The sequence below is a fragment of the Petaurus breviceps genome, unplaced genomic scaffold, assembly GCF_028583685.1.
Source record: "Petaurus breviceps papuanus isolate PSGF00001 unplaced genomic scaffold, PetGlider_PUasm1.0 428, whole genome shotgun sequence".
In the NCBI taxonomy this organism is placed as follows: Eukaryota; Metazoa; Chordata; class Mammalia; order Diprotodontia; family Petauridae; genus Petaurus; species Petaurus breviceps.
The window spans coordinates 74,312-97,070 of record NW_027186331.1 but is presented as its reverse complement, the minus strand read 5'-3'; the positions used below and the strand labels follow the sequence as shown (position 1 = coordinate 97,070).

The 22,759-nt window shown below is 39.1% G+C and overlaps 1 protein-coding gene across 1 annotated transcript in view; it reads right to left on the bottom strand.

Moving 5' to 3' along the window:
* Nucleotides 1–18,180: 18,180 nt before the first annotated feature.
* LOC138171343 (sodium/glucose cotransporter 1-like) overlaps nt 18,181–22,759 on the bottom strand; it is a 66,487-nt gene continuing 61,908 nt past the window's right edge. The window contains exons 11-12 of the mRNA XM_069100786.1: nt 21,996–22,104; nt 18,181–19,421 (exon numbers count right to left, since the gene is read on the bottom strand). Of these exons, the coding sequence (XP_068956887.1) occupies nt 19,204–19,421; nt 21,996–22,104 (327 nt within the window). The 3' untranslated portion in view covers nt 18,181–19,203. The remainder of the gene's footprint in view (nt 19,422–21,995; nt 22,105–22,759) is intronic.

Here is a 22,759-nt window from a genome sequence, read left to right as displayed (position 1 = left end):
ACAAGAGCTGACTGAAATTTTCCAGGTTATATGACAAGAGGAGATTATCCCCCGGGGGTTCAAGGATGCCTCATTGTCCATCTCGACAAAGGTAGAAGAAATAGATTCAATTCTCTCTCTTAGTCATTGCTGGCAAGATTCTTACCAGAGTCCTCCTTAATAGGCTGATCCTTCACCTGGAAGGTGGTCATCTCCCTGAGTGCCAGTGTGTCTTCAGAAAGGGCCAAGGAACAGTCAATACAGTGTTTGGTGCCTAATGACTCTAGGAGAAATTCCAGGAACAGAATAGAGGTCTGTATACAATGTTTGTAGATCTGACCAAGGCCCTTGATACTGTTAGTCTTGAGGGCTTATGGAAAATTATGTCAATATTGAGTTGCTTGAAGAAATTCATCAGCATTGTACATCAATTTTATGGTGGCATGCTTGCCCAGGTTCTAGAAAATGGACAATGCTTTCGTGCCTTCCCAGGCACCAATGGAGTGAAAGAAGGCTGTGTGCTTGCTCCCATGTTTTTTAGCATGATGTTTTTAGCTGTGTTGTCAAATGCTTTCAACGAGGATGAACACAGTGTCAAGGTCAGCTACCACACTGATAGTAAATTCTTCAATTTGAAAAGGCTACAAGCCAAAACCAAAGTTGAGGGAGCATTTGGTGTAGATTTTCTGTTTGCAGATGATTGTACACTCAATGCAGCCTCTGAAGCTGAGATGCAACCAAGTATGGATTGATTCTCTGCTGCTTGTACTAATTTTGGGTAACTGTCCTTAAGCTCCCCTTTCCCCTTCCATACCTGTCTAGCTGAACATCTATTGGCATCTGCTGATCTCTCTGTCTTTTTATTTCCAGCTAGGAGTACTCACTCACTTTCCTTCACCTATGAGGTCTGGGCTGAAAAGAACCCATGAGGAGACAGGTAAAAAGCTTGTCACCAATTCTAAACTTGACTCAGACCCAGCATCTCCTTACTGGAGTTCTCAGCCTATGCTTCTGCCTCTCTTGGCCTGACTCCTCAGTTCTTGAAGCTCTTTGGGCCTCTACCCCTTGACTCCTTGCCTGTGCCTCCCAAATCGGACTTTCTTCACACCTCTGGTGTCCTTTGGTGTTATTTGTCCCAGTGGGTTCTGTCTCCTGACCTTCCCAGGCTCAGGTCCAGATCCAGAATTTATGTCTGAATTCTGTTACTCCTGAAGGTCCTTTCCCATGCCCATTTCCCTGGTCTCTGACTTGCAGTTTAGCCCTTACATTCACAAAATTCATATTTCCTACTCGATTGCCTCCTCACTGCCTGATTTAATACTGATAATAATGATGATATAATGATGAAAAAATGGCATCATCCTCTTGTTGTCTGCCCTGGTCAGAGGGGACCCACAGTATTGTGCTCAGCTCTGTGTACCACAGTTTGTTACAGACACAGAAAAAACTTGTGAGCAGAGAGTCATAATTAATAGGAGAATAGCAATGACAAAGATAATCAATGGATGCATGCGTAGGCATATGGATGCATTGCCAGTGGGTGGATAGATGGGGAAGAATATGGGTGAATGATTTGAGGAGGAGGAAGAAGAGGATGGATGGATGGATAGATGGATATGGAGGAAGGGTGGATGGATAGATAAATATGGCAAGTATGGATAGAAGTGTATATGCTGATGATGAAGATAGATAAGTAGATGGGTAAATGAAGGTGAAGATGAAAAAGAGGATGGCTGGTTAGCAAGGGAAATGAGTGGATGAATAGGTGGAGATGAGGAGAAGGTAGAGGATAAGTAAATGAATAGATAATGAGAATGGATGGATGGGTGGATAGAAGACTTTGCACCATGTAGTCCCTCATAACTGTCATCTGACCTACTTATGTAACATAGGAACCCCTGGGCCTTCCTATCTGACCCACTTACAGCATGCTTTAGAATTCTGGACCTTCTACAGAACTTAGAATAGTGCTTGGCGCACAGTAAGGACTTAATAATGCCTTTTTTTATTTATTCATTTACAGTGAGGCTGGACAGACAGGTGACTAGATGGTGATGATGATGAAGACAGATGAATCAATAAGGATTAATATGGGTGGATGGGTAGATGATACTGAAGATGGTGATGAAGAAGAGGAAGAGGAGAGTGAATGGTGACCAAGATGGCAGCTTATATTTATATAGTCATTTAAGGTTTGCAAATCACTTTACATATATTATTTCACGTTGTTGTTTGTCTTCTGTGTTCTAAGGCTCCTCTCAGTAACAACATCCTCTGTTCTAAGGCCCCTCCCAGATCTGATTTCTATAATCCTATTAGAATTGTCCTCAGAGCATGGGTACTGAAGTTGTACCCATAAATAAATATGTTCATATCTATCACTCCTGACAGCCAAGAACCACTCTCTGGCTAATATTCATAAATGAACACCCATTTATTTCCCAGTGTCTTTGTTACCCTTTTCTTCCCCAACATAATGGTTTGTTTGTTTAACTGATGCTCTGCGTGATTATTGAAGACCGTTATCTTAACAAAATGTTATTCATCGAGCTGGGAAAATTGAGCAAACCCTACTTGTGTTTAGACTTCCTTTGTCAAAGCTAATTATGGGCTTTTCAAGCACCCTTTGGACGTGGTGCTGAAGTCTAATGAGGGGAGTTAAAGAAGTATGTCATTGAGCGATAATAAAGTTGGTCAACCCTTGGGTAATCTACTAATTCAATGTTTGACCAGTGATTTTAATGGTCCTTTGCCATGACAAACATGTGAACAGTTTCACACATTTTATGATCTGTGTTTCAGCTAAATCACAGCATCTCAGAGCTGGAAAAAACCTCAGAGATCATCAGTCCCCTGATCCATTCAAAATCCTCCTACCTATCCAAAACCCTAACCCTAACCCTAACCCTGAGGAGTTCTCACTCACCTTTGCTTGAAGATCTCCAACAACAGGGAAGGCACCACAGCCACCACCCACCATGGGACAGCTCTCATCATTATATATCTAGACCTCAATCTTCCTAGTTCTGACCTTTGGGTCCAAGCAGAACAGATCTAGTCACTTTTCTCCATGACAGTCTTCAAGTTTAAACAGCCTTTAAGGATTAAGTCATTATAAGTCTTCTCTTCTCCAGGGAAAACCCCTGCTCAGTTTCTCCAATGGACCCACCTATGACAGGCTCCTAACTGCCCTAGCTGCCCTCCTTGAGACACACTCCAGCTTATCAGTGTTAACTAAACTGTGGTGCCCAGGACTGAACACAGTCCTTCCTATGTTTGACCAGGGCAGATCTAACAACATTAAGACTCTATGGCTCTATGTAACCCTAGAAGTGACTTTCCCAAGGCCACTTAATAGCTGCATGACTTTGGCAAGTCACTTATAATCTTTGCATCTCACTTCCTTTTCTAAGATGAGTGGGTTGGACCCTATGACTTCAAGTCCTCAGAGGACTCCCAGCTTTGAATCCTTGATTCTATGATCCTAACCCCATTTTACATATTATAAAACTAAGACTCAGAAAGAACATGGAAAGCTAACATATCAGACAACACAATCAGAATCCTGAAGGGCAAGCTGGAACAATGAATCAGATCTACTAATATGAAAGGTAACTGTGATAAATGCAAATGGATCTAAAACTCTGTTTTGTGTGAGAGTCCAGCTGAGGTTAGGGAATGTGAAATATAGTGGATCCAGGTGGCTCAGTTGTGTGTCTTTCTTCAGTTCTGTTCAGCAGCTGGGGTGTAGGTGGATGGTGGGGGCTTGGTGAGGCATGAACATTGACCAGACGAGGAAGCAAAAGATTTGAGAGCATTAGGAGTGATGGTCAAAGGGTCTAGATGTAATGGATAGGATGAAGAATAGATTTAGGAGGAGTAAGGGACAAAAAGAGAGAATATTCTGGATAACCACTTATTGGGTATGTTTGAGACCAGACCCTTATGAAACTCCAGCATGGACTGTTGGTCTCTGAGATCCCCCTTGAATAAACACGCCCAACAGGTCTACACTGAACTTACAGAACCTCAGAGTCAGAAGGGTCAACCAGAATTTTTTTGTATTTTTGTTGCTTGACCAATACTTCTGGGGAATGGTCACCCAGCTTTTGCTTCTAAATCTCCAAAAGGGTAAGCCCATTACTTCCCAAGACAACCCAGTTCCCTCTGAAACAGCTTCAACTGTTAGGAAATTTATACTTCATGCTGACATTTGACCCTATGCCATTTCTTCTGCCCCCACCCCATCACTTTTGTTCTCCCCTCTAGGGCCAAGAACAAAGTGACATCAGCCAGGTTTAAACAATTCTTCCTGACTCAAATTTCTTAGTTCAAATGGGAGCTTCACAATTTAGAAGAAAAAAAATATTCTAGAGTGTTAGCTAGCCCAGAAACCAGGAAGACTCATATTCCTAAGTTCAAATCTGGCCTCATACACCTACTAGCTATTTAACCCTCGCAAGTCATTTAATCCTGTTTGCCTCAGTTTTTTCATCTGTAAAATGAGCTGGAAAAGGAAATGGCAAATCAGTCTAGTATCTTTCCAAGAAAACCACAAGAGGGGTCTTGAAGAATCATGAAAAAATTATTTTTCCTGCCCCCAGCTGAAAAATGACTCTTCCTGACTCCAGCCCACCACCAAGCTACACTGACCAATCACTGATTGTAGTTTCACCTTATGTAGCCTGACTATTGTAATCTCTTTAAAAACCGGCATATTGTTCATGCCTACTCAGTGTCTGATCTGGGTATGTGACCCTGGCAATCCTGCAGCAATAAAATCCACTTCCAGTTTTAATCTTGGGGATCTTCTGTCTCTCTTCTTTATGCCCTACATTTGCTTAATGGTGAAAGGAGGTTGGAGTGCATCATCCCTACTGCTCCTCCCAGTCTACATACTCTGTTCCAAGGTCTCTCCAAGAACTGACATTCTCTGTCCTAAGTGATGAGGTACAGGCTCTGGGAGCTCCCTTAGCTCTCCTTGACTCCTTGAGGTACAGGCTCTGGGAACCCCCTGGAACTCTGATTGAATCTTCCCTTTAGATGAGGCATTTGCATGAGGCCATAAGCGTTTCATTGTGGCTCTGCCCAAACCTTTGTTACTAGCTTGGCCCTCCATTATCCAGCTAGCCCCCACCCTTGATCCTCAACTGCAACACCCTTGAACTTGCCCACCATTGTCTGTCATCTCCAGGTAGGCTCCAGCAACTTCACTCATTTACTGGAGTCTGACATCATTGACTCCTCCTGCAGGCCCTCCCCAAACTCCTCCTCTAGACCACCCCTAGATTCCTCCCACAACCTTTCTGTATATAAGACCCCATCTTGCATCCATCTGTGAGAGTGCCATAGAATTTTCCACTACAAGTGTTACAGATACCTAAGCTCCTTAAGAGTCTACCCATTATGGCGGACTTTTAATAAACTTTGCTTTTCTTTGGCCTTGAGTTGAATTCATTCAGTGGGACCTGGCATGCTGGTATTTTGGGGTTTTGAGCACCCCTACCCTAAACCTCATCATTTTACATTTCCCTAACCTCATCATTAAGGATAGTTCAAATTCTGAAATTTCCTGTTCTAAAGCCCCTTTCAGTCCTGATATTCCTTGTTCTAAGGGCCCTCCCAGTCCTGTTCTAAAGCCCCTCCCAGTTCTGATACTCTTTTTTTCTCAAGCTCCTCAGTGTTCTGACATTTCCTGTTTTCAGACCCTCCCAGCTCTGACTTTCCATCTTCTAAGGCCCCTCCCAGTGTTGATATTCTCTGTTCTAAGTGTCCTCCCCACTCTGACATTCCCTGTTCTAAGGATCCTCCAAGTTCTGAAATTCTCTGATCTTAGAAACCTCCTTGTTCTTATATTCTATGTCATAAGTGGGAGCAGAAAATCCTCTGGGACAGAGGACCTATGAGCAATTCACAGACTCAGGGACCCCTGGCAACATTCTCTTTGCAAATAGACCTTGAGACCACCTCCCTGTGATCTTGGTTAGGAGGCAACTAGGCATCACTGACCCGGAAGACAAGAAGTCCTAACCCGCACTTGACCTCAGACACTCCCTTTCCCATCAGATACCTTGCCCCTTGTCCAGATAGATACCTTGAGTTCTGCATTTCTCTATTCTTCAAAGTTCACTTCTAATCTCACATCCTTCAAGAAACTCCCCTGGATTCTATTGAAACTGATCCCCTTGGGTAGATAAAGCAGATTGCTCTGTTTGAGCTTTGGACTCCTTTGATATTCTAATATGTTTTGTGCTTATTTGTGTACATGTTTTCTATCTTTTATTGCACTCTAAAGTTCAGGAGGCCAGAGACAGTATCTCATTCACTTCTGTGTCTCCTGAATCTGAGTCCATCAGTCAGCAAGCTCTCATGAATGGCAGCTACATGTGCACAGAGTATTAGATCTGAATTAAGATGGCCCAAGTTTAAATTCAGCCTCACACTCACCAAGTGGGGGTCAGACTGTTAAATGTTCAATGTGAACTTTTGCATCTCAGAAATTGGCAAACACTACAAGTTAGGGCTAGATTTATTGTTTTCTGAATTGTCTAGACTTAAGAAAATGATGTAGAAAATATTAAGAATGGAGATTTAACTTAAAAATATGTCATGATCAAATTTTTTTCAGAGAGCCAGTTGTTAAACATTTTCCAGCCTCTCCTTGTATTCATGTGACTGTAGGCAAACTAACTAATCTCAACCAGCTTGAGGGAGATAATAAGGGGATCCCCCCCAAGTCTGCAGTGAGAATAGAATAAAATAATTTTTGTAAAGAGCTTTGCAAATCTCAAAGTGCTATATATAAATGCTAGCTACTGCTTCTATGACTACTACAACCGTTACAACTACAACAAGGACTACTAGTATTACTATTGGGAAATTGTGTCAAAATTTGGGTACCCAGAGAAGTTCAACAGTATTGTATGACAATTTCATGATGGCATGTGTACCCAGGTTCTGGATAATGGATGACACCCTCAAGCTTTCCTAGTTACCAATGGAGTGAAACAAGGTTGTGTGCTTCCTCCCATGCTTTTTATCATGGTGTTTTCAGCTATGTTGTTGGATGCCTTCAGTGATGACAAACACAGCATCAAAGTCACCTACCACACTGATGGTAAATTCTTCAACTTGAAAAGGCTAAGAGCAAAGACTAAAGTAGAGGGAGAGTTGGTGTGTGATTTTTTGTTTGTAGACAATTATGCACTCAGTGCATTCTCTGAGACTGAGATGCATCAACTTATGGATCAATTCTCTTGATTGTGCTTGTTTGTTGCTTATGCTATTTTGGACCTAAAATTTAACACCAAGAAAACACAGGTTCTTCATCAACCAGCACCCCATCATGGGACCATCAGTTACAGCAAATGGAGAATTTTTTTTTCCTTTTTTTGGAGGGGGGAAGATAGGGAAATTGGGATTAAGTGACTTGCCCAAGGTCACAAGGCTAGATTTTGTGTTAAGTGTCTGAGGCAGGATTTGAATTCAGGTCCTCCTGACTCCAGGGTTAGTGCCACCTAGCTGCCCTATGGAGAAAATTTTAATACCTTGGCAGTGTACTTTCCAGGGAAGTCTGCATAAATGATGAGGTTGACACACACATTGAGAGAGATAGTTGAGTTTTGGAAGACTCCAAAAGAAAATGCAGGTCTGCCTGCCAAACTGAGAGTCTACAGAGCCATTTTGGTGGCCTCATTGATGTATTCTTGTTGAGGTTTCTGAACAGACTTGGAGCAATGAATTGTCAATTCCTTGGGACTTCTAATTTACATTTTTATCTTACACTTTTTTTTTACATTAAGCCAGATTTACTCCAATATATTGTAAGGGTGGAATAAATTGTGTGAATCAATCAAGCAACACCATCCCACTTAAAGTAAGTGATTAGATGCCTTGAGGATACCTCAACAGGTGAGAATAAATATCAATCAATAGATCAAACATATTGGATTAAATTTGAAAAGTCCTAGGAACTGGAATGACATTTCACAGGAACCATGACACACTCTAGGGATCTACTATAAAATATCAAGTTAAGTTTTGCTATCTATTTCTTCCTCCAATTCCCTTACTTTCTCCTCTAGGAATTTGGATGCTATACCACTTGGTGCATATATGTTAAATAGTGGTATTGCTTCATTCTCAATGGTGCCTTTTAGCAGGTTATGGTTTCCTTCCTTATCTCTTTTAATTGGATCAATTTTTGCTTTTGCTTTATCTGAAAAAAGGATTTCTACCCCCTACTTTTTTTTTACTTTAGCTGAGGCATGATATATTTTATTCCAGCCTTTTACCTTTACCCTGTATGTATCCCTCTGTTTCAGATGTGTTTCTTGTAAACAGCATATTGTAGGATTATGGTTTTTAATCCATTCTGCTGTCCACCTCCATTTTATGGGAGAGTTCATCCCATTCACATTCACAGTTATGATTATTATCTGTCTGTTTCCCTCCATGTAGCAGCAAGCACCCCAAGCGTCCTCAGGGTTTGCTGCCACCACAGGTTCTTGGATCTGCTTTGATAAAGGAAAGCAACTCAAAATGGGTTAACAAGCTTACTTTAATCAGTCAAACATATATCGTTTACCTCGTTCAGGGGAAAAAGGTCAGCAGCCTGAACTTCAAAGTATACAGGCAGAATTATCAAGACAGAAACAGATCAAGTAGACAGCTTTCCAAACTGTCCAACCATTACATCCATACCAAATCAACATCTAGGTTTCAACATCTGTCTTTGTCAAAGCTGGGGGGCTCTGGACAATGGCTTCCCAGAATCCGTATCAAATCACAGAACACTTCTCAGAGTGAGCCCCAAAACAAAGCTACACATCAGGGCTTATATAGCCTTTTCCTGGCTCAGAGAATGTAACAACCTTATTGACTCACTGGCCAATCAAGAAGTATCTACAGAAAAACAAGCTTCCCACCCCAGGCTCCAGGTGCACTTTAGCCTAAGGGCAGGGTAGATCTTACAAATTTACATTCCCATTACACTCCATCCTTTTCCCTCCCCTATTTATGCTTTTGTTTTTTTCACCTTCTCCCTTCCCCTCCTTAAGAGTTTTCCATTTGAACACCACCTCCCTCTCAGTATTCCCTTCTTATCAGCCCCCCTCCCTTTACCTCCCCTTCCCCCTTACTTCTTCCCTCCCTTCTAGCCACTCCCCCCTTTCATAGCCCTTCCCCCTCCTACTTCCTGTAGGATATGATAGATTTTTATACTTAATGTAGTATGTTATTTCTTCTTCGAACCAAGATTGACAGGAACAGATCTCATGCAAAGCTCCTCTCCCTCCCCTCTTTCCCTCTATTACGATAAGTTTTGTCTCTTCTCGATAGAGTCCTATGCTTAACTGGTTGTGTTATTCCCTCCTTGCACCAGAACCAATGAGGGAAAAGCTCATATAATGCTCATCTCCCTCCCTTCTTTCCCTCTATTATATTGTTTTTATGCCTCTTTGTGTGACATAATTTACCCTTTTCTGCTTCATTCTTTCTTCTTCTTCCATTGTAGTCCCTTTGTAGCCTTTAATGAGGTTTTTTTATCATCATTTTGTGTAATTTATACCCATACCCTCTACTTGTCTATAAATAGTTTGCTCTTATTAAGTAACAGGGTGTGTGGGTGTGTTTTCCTTGTTTACCTTTCTATGTCTTTCTTGCATCTCGTAATTGGAAGTTAAATTTTCCATTGAGCTCAGGCTTTTTCATTAGGAAGGTCTGGAAATCCATTATATCATTGAATGACCATCTCCTTGCCTGGAAGAATATGTTTAGTTTCACTGGGTAGGTGATCCTTGGTTGTAACCCAATCTCTTTAGCCTTGTATTCCACTTCCTCTGATCTTTCAGTGTATAGGCTGCCAGATCCTGTGCCATCTTCACTGTGATTCCAAAATATTTGAATTGTTTTTTTTTTTTTCTGGCCGCTTGTAGTATTTTCTCCTTTATCTGATAGTTCTGGAGTTTGGCCACAACATTTTGCACACTTTTCAATTTGGGATCTCTTTCAGGAAGTGTCTGGTGGATTCTCTGGATTTCTATTTTACCCTATGGTTCTAGTATCTCAGGGCAGTTTTCCTTGATGAATTCTTGGAAGATGTTGTCCAGGCTCATTTTTTTCATCATGATTTTCTTGTAGGCCTATGATTCTCAGATGATCTCTACTGGATCTGTTTTCTAGGTCAGTTATTTTCCCATTGAGATATTTCACCTCTTTTTCTAATTTTTCATTCTTGAAGTTTTGCTTGACAAATTCTTGGTTCCTCCTAGAATTATTTGGTTGATTCTATTTTTTAGCGAATTATTTTCCTCAGTTTTTGGAGCTCCTTTTCCATATCATACATTTTTATTTTTAAGGAGCTGTCTTCTTCATTGTAATGTTTTTCTAATTTTGCAATTTTGATTTTAAAAGAATTATTCATTTCATCTTTTATCTCTCTAATTTGGTTTTCAAAGTTCCTTTTAAGCTCATCTAAGAATGTTTTCTGTGCTTGAGACCAGTTCCCTGTTGAGGCTTCAGCTGTGGGTGTGGAGTCAACACTGTCTCCCTCTGAATTTGGTTCCTCCCTCTTACTTTAGTAGGACTACAGGGTCTTTGTCTTTGTAGTCTGCTTTTTACCCATTTTGAGGCAGGGTCCTAGCCATGCCCTTCCTCTAGGGTTCCCAAGCTTTTACTGTTTAAGGTTTTGCCCTGGGGCAATAATTACTATGTTTTCAGGGTCAGAGGAGAGGATTGGAGCATCTGGGGTTCATTCTACCATCCTGGTCCCTGGAAGTCCAGATAGGGGCTTTTAAAATTTCTAGACTGTGGACTAGTACTCCCAGGAGTAGCTGCTGCCCCTGCCAGGGCCCTGCATTTGACTCTTACCCTGTTCTGTCCAGTCCCAGCCCTGTGGTGATAGCCCTGGCAGTGGCCCTTGTAGTTGGTAGGGCAACTTGCCACTACGTTTATCAAGCCTCATCTGGGCCTCTGTGCATCGCGGTATCCAAGTCTCTGTCTATACTAGTGGGGTACCTTAATCTTCCCCTCTCTGAACTTGATAAATCCAACATCAAAATCAACAAGAAAAAAGTTAAGGAGGTGAATAGAATTTTAGAGAGGGTAGGTATGATAGATCTCTGGAGAAAACTGAATGGAGATAAAAAGGAATATACATTGCTCTCAGTGGAACATGGCACATACACAAAAATCAATCATGTACTAGGACATAAAAACCTCACAATTCAGTGAAGAAAGGCAGAAATATTAAATGCATCATTCTCAGATCATGATGCAATAAAAATCATATGCAATAAAGGGCCATGGAAAGAGAGACTAAAAACTAATTAGAAACTAAATAATTTAGTCCTAAAGAATGAGTGGGTCAAACAAGAAATTATAGAAACAAGGGTGGGTTGTTGGTGCAGTGAATAGAGCACCGGCCCTGAAGTCAGGAGGACCTGAGTTCAAATCCTGCCTCAGACACTTGACACAGTTATTAGCTGTGTGACTTTGGGCAAGTCACTTAACCCCAATTGCCCTCCAAAAAGCAAAAAAATTAAAAAAAAATAAAGTAACATGTTTAAAAAAAAAGAAATTCTAGAAACAATCAGTAACTTCATTCAAGAAAAAGACAATAGTGAGACAACATACCAAAATTTGTGGAATGCAGCAAAGGCAGTTCTTAGGGGAAGTTTTCTATCCCTGAGTGCATATATGAATAAATTAGAGAAAAGGGAGGTCAATGAATTGGGCATGCAATTGAAAAAGCTAGAAAAAGAACTAATAGAAAATCTGCAACTAAATACTAAATCAGAAATAATGAAAACCAAAGGAGAGATTAAGAAAATGGAAATTAAGAAAACTATTGAATTAATAAATAAAACTAAAAGCTGGTTTGATGAAAAAAAAAACCAATATAATTGATAAGACCCTTAGTCAATATGATAAAAAAAAACAGAAAGAAGAAAACCAAATTATGAGTATCAAAAATGATAAAGGTGAGTCTACCTCGAATGAAGAGGAAATCAAAACAATAATTAAGAATTATTTTTACCAACTGTATGCACATAAATTTGAAAATCTTAGTGAAATGAATGAATATTTACAAAAATACAAGTTGCCCAGATTAACTGAAGAGGAAGTAAATTACTTAAATAACCTCATCTCAGAAAAAGAAATCAAAGAAGCTGTCAGTGAACTCCCTAGGACAAAATCTCCAGGGCCAGATGGATTTACTAGTGAATTCTATCAAACATTTAAAGAACAATTGATTCCAATGTTCTACAAAACTACTTAGGAGAATCAGTGAAGGAGTCCTGCCAAGTTCTTTTTATGATACAAATATAGTACTGATGCCTAAATCACAAAGAGATAAAATGGAAAAAGAAAATTATAGACTAATTTCCTTCATGAAAATAGATGCAAAAATTTAAATAAAATACTAGCAAAAAGACTACAGCAACTTATCACAAGAATAATACACTTTGATCAGGTAGGATTTATTCCAGGAATGCAAGGATGGTTTAATATTGGGAAAACCATCAGTATAATTGATCATATCAACAATAAAACTAGCAGAAACCACATGATTATCTCAATAGATGCAGAAAAGGCTTTTGACAAAATACAACATCTATTCCTATTAAAAACACTAGAAAGTATAGGAATAAATGGAGCCTTCCTTAAAATAATAGGTAGCATCTATTTAAAACCATCAGCAAGTATTATATGAAATGGGGATAAGCTAGAAGCATTTCCAACAAGAACAGGGGTGAAATAAGGGTGTCCACTATCACCCCCTCTTATTCAATCTGTTACTAGAAATGTTAGCAGTAGCAATTAGAGAAGAAAAAGAAATCAAAGGAATCAAATTAGGCAAAGAAGAGACCAAGCTATCACTCTTTGCAGATGATATGATATACTTAGAGAATTCTAAAGAATCAAGTAAAAAACTACTTGAGACAATAAATAAATTTGGCAAAGTTGCAGGATATAAAATACACCCACATAAATCCTTGGCATTCCTGTATATTTCTAATGAAATTCAACAGCAAGAGATAGAAAGAGAAATTCCATTTAAAGTTACTGTAGACACTATAAAATATTTGGGAATCTACCTGCTAATCTACCAGGACCTGTAGGAACACAACTACAGAACACTTTTCGCACAAATAAAGTCAGATCTAACTAAAGGGAAAAATAACAATTGCTTGTGACTGTGTCGAGCTGATATAATAAAAATAACAATTTTGACTAAATTAAATTATATATTTAGTGACATACCAATTAATTAACCAAAAAAACTACTTTCTAGAGCTAGAAAAAAATAGTAACAAAATTCATTTGGAAGAACAAACGGTCCAGAATATCAAGGGAATTAATGAAAAGAAATGCTAGGGAAGGTGGACTAGCTATACCAGATTTCAATCTGTATTATAAAGCAGCAGTCATCAAAACTACTTGGTACTGGCTGAGGAATAGAGTAGTGGTTCAATGGAATAGATTGGGCACATGAGACTCAGCAGTCAATGATTATAGTAATCTATTGTTTGATAAACCCAAAGACCCCAGTTTTTGGGATAAGAACTCACTATTTGACAAAAACTGCTGGGAAAACTGGAATATAGTATGGCAGAAATTGGGCATAGACCATTATATAGCACCATATACCAAAGTCAAGTCTAAACGGGTGCATGATCTAGGTATAAAGGTTGATATTGTAAGCAATCTTGGAAAGCAAGGAATAGTTTACCGGTCAGATTTGTGAAGATGGGAAGACTTTATGACCAAACAAGAATTAGCAATATAAAATGCAAAATGGATAATTTTGATTACATTAAATTGAAAAGCTTCTGCACAAACACAGCCAATGTGACCAAGATTAAGAGGGAAGTGGGAAATTGGAAAGAATTTTTACAACCTATGTCTCTGATAAAGGACTCATTTCTAAAATATACAGAGAATTGAGCCAATCTATAAGAATACAAGTGAGTATCCAATTGATAAATGGTCAAAGGATATGAACAGGCAGTTTTCAGAGGAAGAAATTAAAGTTATCTATAAGCATATGAAAAAACTGCTGTAAATCACTATTAGTTAGAGAAATGCAAATCAAAACAACTCTGAGGTACCACATCTCACCAATCAGATTGACTAAGATGACAAAACAGGAAAATGACAAATGCTGGAGAGAATGTGGGCAAATTGGAACACTAATGCATTGTTGGTGGAGTTGTGAACAGATCCAACCTTTCTGGAGAGCAATCTAGAATTATGCCCCAAGGGTTATAAATAATTTTGTACCCTTTGACCCAGCAATACCACTTCTAGGGTTATATCCCAAAGAGATCATAGAAGTGGGAGATAGACCCATATGTACAAAAATATTTATAGCAGCTCTTTTTGTGGTAGCAAAGAATTGGAAATTAAGGGGGTGCCCATCAATTGGGGAATGGCTGAACAAGTTGTATTATATGCACGTAATGGAATACCATTGTGTTATAAGAAACGAGGAGCAGATGGACTTCATATTTACCTGGAGAGGCTTATACAAACTGATGCTGAGTGAGAAGAGTAGAGCCATAAGAAATTTGTATACAATTATAGACACAACGTATGTGTGATGACCAACTTTCATAGACTGGACACTTCTCAGCAATGCAGTGATATAAATAAATCCCAAAAGACTCATGATGGAGAGACATGTCTACATCCTTAGAAAGAACTAGAAAGAACTGAATATGAATCCAGATTGAAGCAAACTAGCTGATCTTTTTCTTTTTCTTGTTTGGTTTTGTTTCCTCTTTACCATTTTTCATTCCATCTGATACAATCCGTCCTTATAACCTGACTAATGTCTAATGTGAAAGTATTTGCAGATCCTATACTTGATTGTATACTGACATGGGGGGGGGGAGAGGGAGGGAGAGAAAATTTGAAACTCGAGGAATTGTGGAATTGAATCTTGTAAACTAAAATAAACAAACAAATTAATAAAGTAAAAAAAAAAAGGAAAGGGTGAATCAAACTCCAATGAAGAGGAAATTAAAACAACAATTAGGAATTATTTTGCCAAATTATATGCACACAAATTTGCCAATCTTACTGAAATGGATGAATATTTACAAAAATATAAGCTGCCCAGATTAACTGAAGAGGAAGTAAATTACTTAAATAACCCCATCTCAGAAAAAGAAATTTAACAAGCCATGAGTGAACTCCCTAGGAAAAAATCTCCAGGCCAGATGGACTTACTAGCAAATTCTATCAAACATTTAAAGAAAAATTGATTCCAATACTCTGCAAACTATTTGGGAAAATTAGTGAAGAAGGAGTCATACCAAATTCTTTTTATGACACAAACATGGTACTGATACCTAAAGCAGAAAGAGATTAAATGGAAAAAGAAAATTATAGACCAATTTCACTCATGACTATAGATGCGAAAATTTTAAATAAAATATTAGCTAAAAGACTACAGCAACTTATCACAAGAATAATACACTTTGATCAGGTAGGATTTATTCCAGGAATGCAAGGATGGTTTAATATTAGGAAAACCATCAGTGTAATTATCAACAGTAAAACTAGCAGAAACCACATGATTATCTCAATAGATGCAGAAAAGCCTTTTGACAAAGTACAACATCTATTCCTATTAAAAACAGTAGAAAGTATAGAAATAAGTGGAGCCTTCCTTAAAATAATAAAATAATAAGTAGCATCTATTTAAAGCCATCGGCAAGTATTACATGTAATGGGGATAAGTTAGAAGCATTTCCAGTAAGATCAGGGGTGAAACAAAGGTGTCCACTATCACCCCTCTTATTTAATCTGGTACTAAAAATGTTAGCAGTAGCAATTAGAGAAGAGAAAAGGAATCAAATTAGGCAAAGAAGAGACCAAGCTATCACGCTTTGCAGATGATATGATGATATACTTAGAGAATCTTAAAGAATCAAGTAAAAAAACTTCTTGAGACAATAAATAAATTTGGCAAAGTTGCAGGATATAAATTCACCCACATAAATCCTTGGCATTCCTGTATATTTCTAATGAAATTCAACAGGAAGAGATAGAAAGAGAAATTCCATTTAAAGTTACTGTAGACACTATAAAATATTTGGGAATTTACCTGCTAAAACAAACCCAGGACCTGTAGGAACACAACTACAAAACACTTTTCACACAAATAAAGTCAGATCTAACTAATTGGAAAAACATCATTTGCTCATGGCTGGGTCGAGCTAATATAATAAAAATGACAATTTTACCTAAATTAAAGTACATATTTAGTGCCATACCAATCAATTTACCAAAAAAATTACTTTATAGACCTAGAAAAAATAGTAACAAAATTCATTTGGAAGAACAAATGGTTCAGAATATCAAGGGAATTAATGAAAAGAAATGCTAGGGAAGGTGGACTAGCTATACTAGATTTTAATCTCTACTATAAAGCAGCAGTCCTCAAAACTACTTGGTACTGGCTAAGGAATACAGCAGTGGGTCAATGGAATAGATTGGGTACATGAGACTCAGCAGTCAATGACTATAATCATCTACTCTTTGATAAAACCAAAGACTCCAGTCTGGGGATAAGAACTCACTATTTGACAAAAACTGCTGGGAAAACTGCAATATAGTATGGCAGAAATTGGGTATAGACCATTATCTAACACTGTATACAAAAATTTAGTCTAAATGGGTGCATGATCTAGGTATAAAGGATGATACTGTAAGTAATCTGGGAAAGCAAGGAATAGTTTATCTGTCAGATTTGTGGAGAGGGGAAACCTAAGGAATTGGCTGTAAAATACTGATTACACTATCCTGTGAGAATGACGAAGTTATCCAATAAGTCTTTTCCTGGTCCCATTTGCCAAGTGCAGACGTACTTCATTATATGGAAATTCATGTTTTAAAATTTACAGATAAGTATAGCAAAATATTTAGAATTTTGATAAATGTTTATGAATCAAATGAATGGTATTCCACCTTCTATCTAGTGGATTCCAAGAATCAGTCAACATAAAATATTTTATTAAATATCTATGGTCTGATGCTGAGTGAGAAGAGCAGAAACAGGAGAAATTTGTACACAATTACAGGCACAATTTATGTGTGATGACCAACTTTGATAGACTGGACTTTTCTCAGCAATACAAGGTTGTAAGACAACTCCAAAATACTCACAATGGAAGGAGATGTCTACATTCAGGGAAAGAACTAGAAAGAACAGAGTTTGAGTACAAACTGAAGCAAACTACCTGCTCTCTTTCTTTTTCTTGTTTGGTTTTGTTTCCTATTTCCCATTGTTCATTCCATCGGTTACAATCTTTCTTTACAACCTGACTATTGTCTAATGTGAAAATATTTGCAGATACTATATTTGTTTGCATGCCACCATGAGGGGGAGGAGGGAGGGAGTAGATAATTTGAAACTCAAGGGATTGTGGAACTGAACTTGTAAACTAAAAGTAAATAAATTAAGACAAAAAAATCTAAAAAAAAAAGCATCTATGGTGTGCCAGTCACCATGAAGAATGTGTTCCTTTCTCATTTCCACCAATGTAGTCATTGCTACCCTACTGTGCAAACTCCCCAGTTCATCATTCTTCAAGCTGAGCCAGCCTAGGTCTATAAGAAGAGCTGACCTGTAAGCCAGCACTGAATATTCCTCATGTAAGGAGGTGATCACCTATTGAGAGATTATCCCAGGAAGATTCCCATAGATCCCTGGAATTCTGTTTTTCTCTTGCTCCTCACCCTAAAACTAGAATAAGCTGTAATTTGGGATAAATACTAAGGTGAAGCAAAGAGTTTCTTTTTCTTCATGTTGTGGGAAAGAGATATCAAAGGGAATCGCTACTTGAGGTTAATTAAATGAGGATACAAACTTTGCATGTGGGCAGCTTCCATAGTTGAAATTGGCCTTCACTCACACAGACTATTTGTGACCTCTCCATCCTACAGAGGCGCATAAGGGGTATTATTATACCAGTTTTACAGAGGAGAAAACTGACATTCATAAAGGTTAAATGATTTGCTTATGGTCACATAGCTACCAAGTGTCAGAGGCAGAAGACTAACATGACTCTTCCTGATTCTCACTCCAACACTTAATATACTTGCTATTCTCTCAAAAGGGATTCTTGTGACTAAAGGTTCCAGTTCTGTTACACGTTTTGCTGATGCACTCAGTGAACCAAGTTCAAAAATGGTCAAAAACATTTTATTTCATGCACAACAGATATACAATCCTTCCAAAGCATGTGACAAGTGTGAAAGGTACTTGACAAAGAAAACAGTAAGAAAGGGGCTTCACATAGCTAGGCAGTGCCACAGGAGGAATTTAAGTCATGCTCTTTCCTTTGTACTAGACTGTCTCTTGTGTTAGAAATGGAAGGAACCTTCAGAGACCATGCAGTCAAAGAATCAGAGAATTAAAAAGGTTGAAGAAGCCTCAGTGACTACTTAATCCAACCCTTGTGAGAAAGGGATTTCCATAATAGTATGACTACCAAGTGGATATCCCTCCCTTGCTAGAATATCTCCAAGGATATTATTACATTATATTATATATTATATCCAGCAACTTATCAGTTCCAAAGGTAACCCATTTTATTTTGGGATAAGCTCTAATTGATAGGGGTGTCCTTGGAAAGACACTACTCCAGTGCCCTCATTTTACAGATGGGGAAATTAAGGCTCAGAGAGGGAAGGAACTTGTTCAGGGGAAACCAGAAAGTAAGTGAAGAACCAGGACTCCAACCTATACATCTGGATTCTGAATCTCAGGATCACCAACTGCCCCAACTCTTCTAACAATTATCATACATGCTTTCTCTGATTCCGAGCCAAAATACAGCCAGTCTCATGGAAGTCAAAGTCTCTAGATCTGCACATCCTCAGTGACTGTTTCATTTTTATCTTCATCTTCCCAGTACCTAGCGCAATGGTAAGTGCTTAATCCCTAGGGAAACTAAACTGGCCTTTTCCCCTTGCTTTAGGAAGCTTTAGTATATACATTTTGATTTACTTTGCTTCAAACATAATTTAACAATGAGAATTTTTTTCATTTGCATAGGATCTAATTACACATATGTACACTCATATTCTTAGTTATAGTTTACAACTGTATTCCTCTCTCCCATGACATTGCAGCATGGAATCCAGTGGTGAGAAAGGATGAGAGGCTGGCCTTCAGGAACCTGATTTGCAGCAGAGAGCCAGCTGAATCTATGCAAAGTATGCATGACAGAAGACAGCCACAGCCAGAAGGATGACGCCATTGATGTTGACAATAGTTCTCCACAAAGGCTTCTCTGATGTGTCTGTCATCTTCATCTTGAGGGCAGCCTCCTCCTCCTTGGTCAGCTTGGGCCCCTGCTGCTGCTCCAGTCCACAGAACATGTCATAGGTCTTCCTCAAGCAGCTCTTATTCTTTTGAGGGGTTTCTGTGTCAAAGAAGCACAAGAGAGTTATGGGACTTAGGGGGTGGGGGAACCTGAAAGCAGCAAAAAGATAGACAGTCTCCTATTAAGAGGGCAGCTTCCACTGTGCCTATCAGCTGTCCCAAGGATGACTTTCTCCATACTTGTTTACAGAAATAGCAATGATATAAAATATTTTAAAGAATTGTCCAACTTGTCAGCAGTAGGATCAGCAAAGAAGAGTGGAAAAAACCTGAGTCTTGGGGCCAGGATCCTTGGGTTCCAGTATGGGGAATGATACTTACATTTGTTGTAATTAGAAAATAATAATAATTTTTAGATTTAAGATTTTCCAAGCAGTCTACATATGTTTTTCGCAACAGTAAATTGGTGAAGTATTATTATTCCCACTTTGCAAATGGGAAAACTGAGGTTCAAATCACTCACAGTGACACATCTGCTAAAAGGGAGAGGCAGGATTTGAAACCAGTTCTCTTGATTCCAATTCAATCACTCATGTGATATAGTATTTGCAGCCATAAACAACTTTGTGAATGTTTTAGGGCTTTTTCTCTTTGTTTCCAGATGCATGATTTCATTCATATAGTGAACCCCCAGTGAGGAAATGCCCTTTACCAATGAATATTTAGCAGCCTGTCCTGCAACTTAGGGCCTTAGAAAATTTTCCAGGACATGGAGATGTTGTGACTTACCAAAGGTCACACACATTACCAGCATGAAGCTGAGGCATAGGTTGTTGAACATAGTTGAACATAGGTTGTCCTGATGCCAAGGCTAACGCTTTATGCCCTAATTATCCCATAGAAGTTAGTGCTGATGACTTCTTTATTCCTCCACCAATTCCTTGCAAGTGTAATACACTGGGACCTGAAGGTGAGCTCTCAATGACTATTATAATGGAATAAAAGCTCTGAAAGTTCCTTGCAAGCTGGAGAGAATGAGGTGGCTAGATTTGGAGAATCCTCCCCAAACTAGAGGGTCCCAAAAGCTCCCTTCAACACCGAAACCTGTGAGCCTAGGATTTCTTCAATTACTTTGTGAAATGTTGGCTAAATTGGCTGTAAATCCTGGAGAATGCTTGGAGGTGCCTGGAAAGCTGTCCGTGAAATAAAATCAGAAAGGAAAAAAACCTACATGTACAAAAATATAGCTGCTCTTTTTGTAGTGGCAAAGAATTGGGAATTGAGGGGATGCCCATTGATTGGGAAATGGCTGCAGAAGTTGTGGTATACAATTGTGATGGAATACTATTGTGTTATAATAAGTGATGAGCAGAATGGTTTCTGAAAAACCTGGACTTATATGAACTAATGAAAAGTGAAGTTAGCGGAGACAAGATAACATCATACAAAGAAACAGCAATATTGTACTATGATCAGCTGTGGATGACTTAGCTATTCTCAGCAATACAATGATCCAGGACAATTACTAGGGACTTAGGAGGGGAAATGCTATCTACATGCAGAGAAAGAACTGATGGAGCCTGAATACAGATCGAAGGATACTTTTTTACTTCATTTTCCTTGGTGGGGTTTCTGTTTGTTTTCTTTCACAACATGACTAATATGGAAATATGCTTTGTATGATTGCACATGTATAACTTATATCAAATTGCTTTCTTAATGAGGAAGGAGAGGAAAGAGGGAGGGAGAGAATTTGGAACTCAATGTTTTACAAGTAATTGAGAAATAGTACTAAATAAATAATTCAACAAGTAAATTAAAATGCATTAATCATGAATGGTAATAATTTTATCATTTATTGATTTATTTTACATATAGTCCAGTAATGCATGGCTAGTAGCACTCATATCTAGGAACAGGTGCTTTATATTATAGTTCATACTTTAATATATCTGGGCCTAAATGCATCAGTAACTTTCATTCCTCCCCTCCATTGTGAGGATAATATTTATCAGTAGCCATGGAAGCAAGCAAAGCAGTCGACAGGCTCTTTTACCACTAAGACAGAATTGCTGAAGGCTACTAGGCTGCTTTGGAGCACCATGTGTCTAGATTCAGAACCATGGACAGTTCCTAAAGACATTCCAGCATCCTCTGGCCTTCATAAGCATTGAATATTGCAAGGGAACGGGAACGGCTATAGGCTCATAGGTTTCAGCATGGAAAGGAAACCCCTTGGCCCCTGATAGTTTTACATATGAGGAAGTTGAGACCCAAAGAGATGAAGTCACAAAAGTAGTAAGCTCAAGTCTAGTCCTCCAACTCCTAATCCAAGGTTCTTTCTGATACACTAAAAGACCATATTATCCAAACTCATTTCACAGAGGAGAAACCTGAGGCCCATGGGTGAGGAACAATTTTAGCAGGAACATGGCAGAATATACAGCAGTCAATGGGGCTAGAATCCAGGCCCCTCTTCTTAACTTAAAAAATATAAGGAGGGTGGGAAGGACTGTGACTGCATAGCTCTAGCAACATGTTTTTGATTCGACCTCGGCTCTGATTCTGGCCCCACATTCCAATCCAGCCTGAACCACACAGAAAGTCTGGTCTCACTATCGCTGTAGGGAGAAATAATTGGAGTTCTATGAAACGGACTGGAGTCCTAACTCACCTATTTCCAACTTGTCTTCAGAATCCTCTGGGACTTCCTTCTCATCACCTGCATCCAGATCGATACGTTCTTCCTTGCTGTCCCTCAAACTCCAACACAGGCGGTAAAGCTGCAGGGGATGGGAAAACGGAAGCAGATCAGTCAAGGAAAACAAACAAAGCTGCTGGCTGCGCAGCTGAGGACATGCCAGTTGGACTGCCTACAAGTCCCAGAAGGGATATATCAGATCCCCGTGAAGGAGAGATCTTTCTGAGTGGGGGAATTTAGCGCCAGCTAGACCAGGGGATAAGGCACATTGATTCACCGTTGACTGTGAACTGATCCAGCTGTTTTTAGAAAGCAATGTGGAGGGACAGCTAGGTGGCAAAGTGAATAGAGCTCTGACCCTGGAGTCAGGAGGACCTGAATTTGAATCCAGCCTCAGACACTTGACACACTTACTAGCCATGTGATCTTGGGCAAGTCACTTAATCCCAATTACCCTGCCCTATCCCCCCAAAAAAGCAATGTGGAGAGGCAGCATGACACAGTGGTTAGAGAGATGACCTCAGAAAGACTCAGTTTCGAGAACTGTCTCTGAAACAAGCTACAATGTTACTCTAGAAAGTTGTTTAACTTCTTAGGAGCTATAGAAAACTCTCTAAGACTGTAATTTACAGAGCAGGTGTCCATCTGCATTGGTAGGTGGAGTTTCCTCACTGAAATTTCCCTATGCCAGTGAAATCACAGATCCAATTAAGAGGGGGTAAATGAAATTATACCAA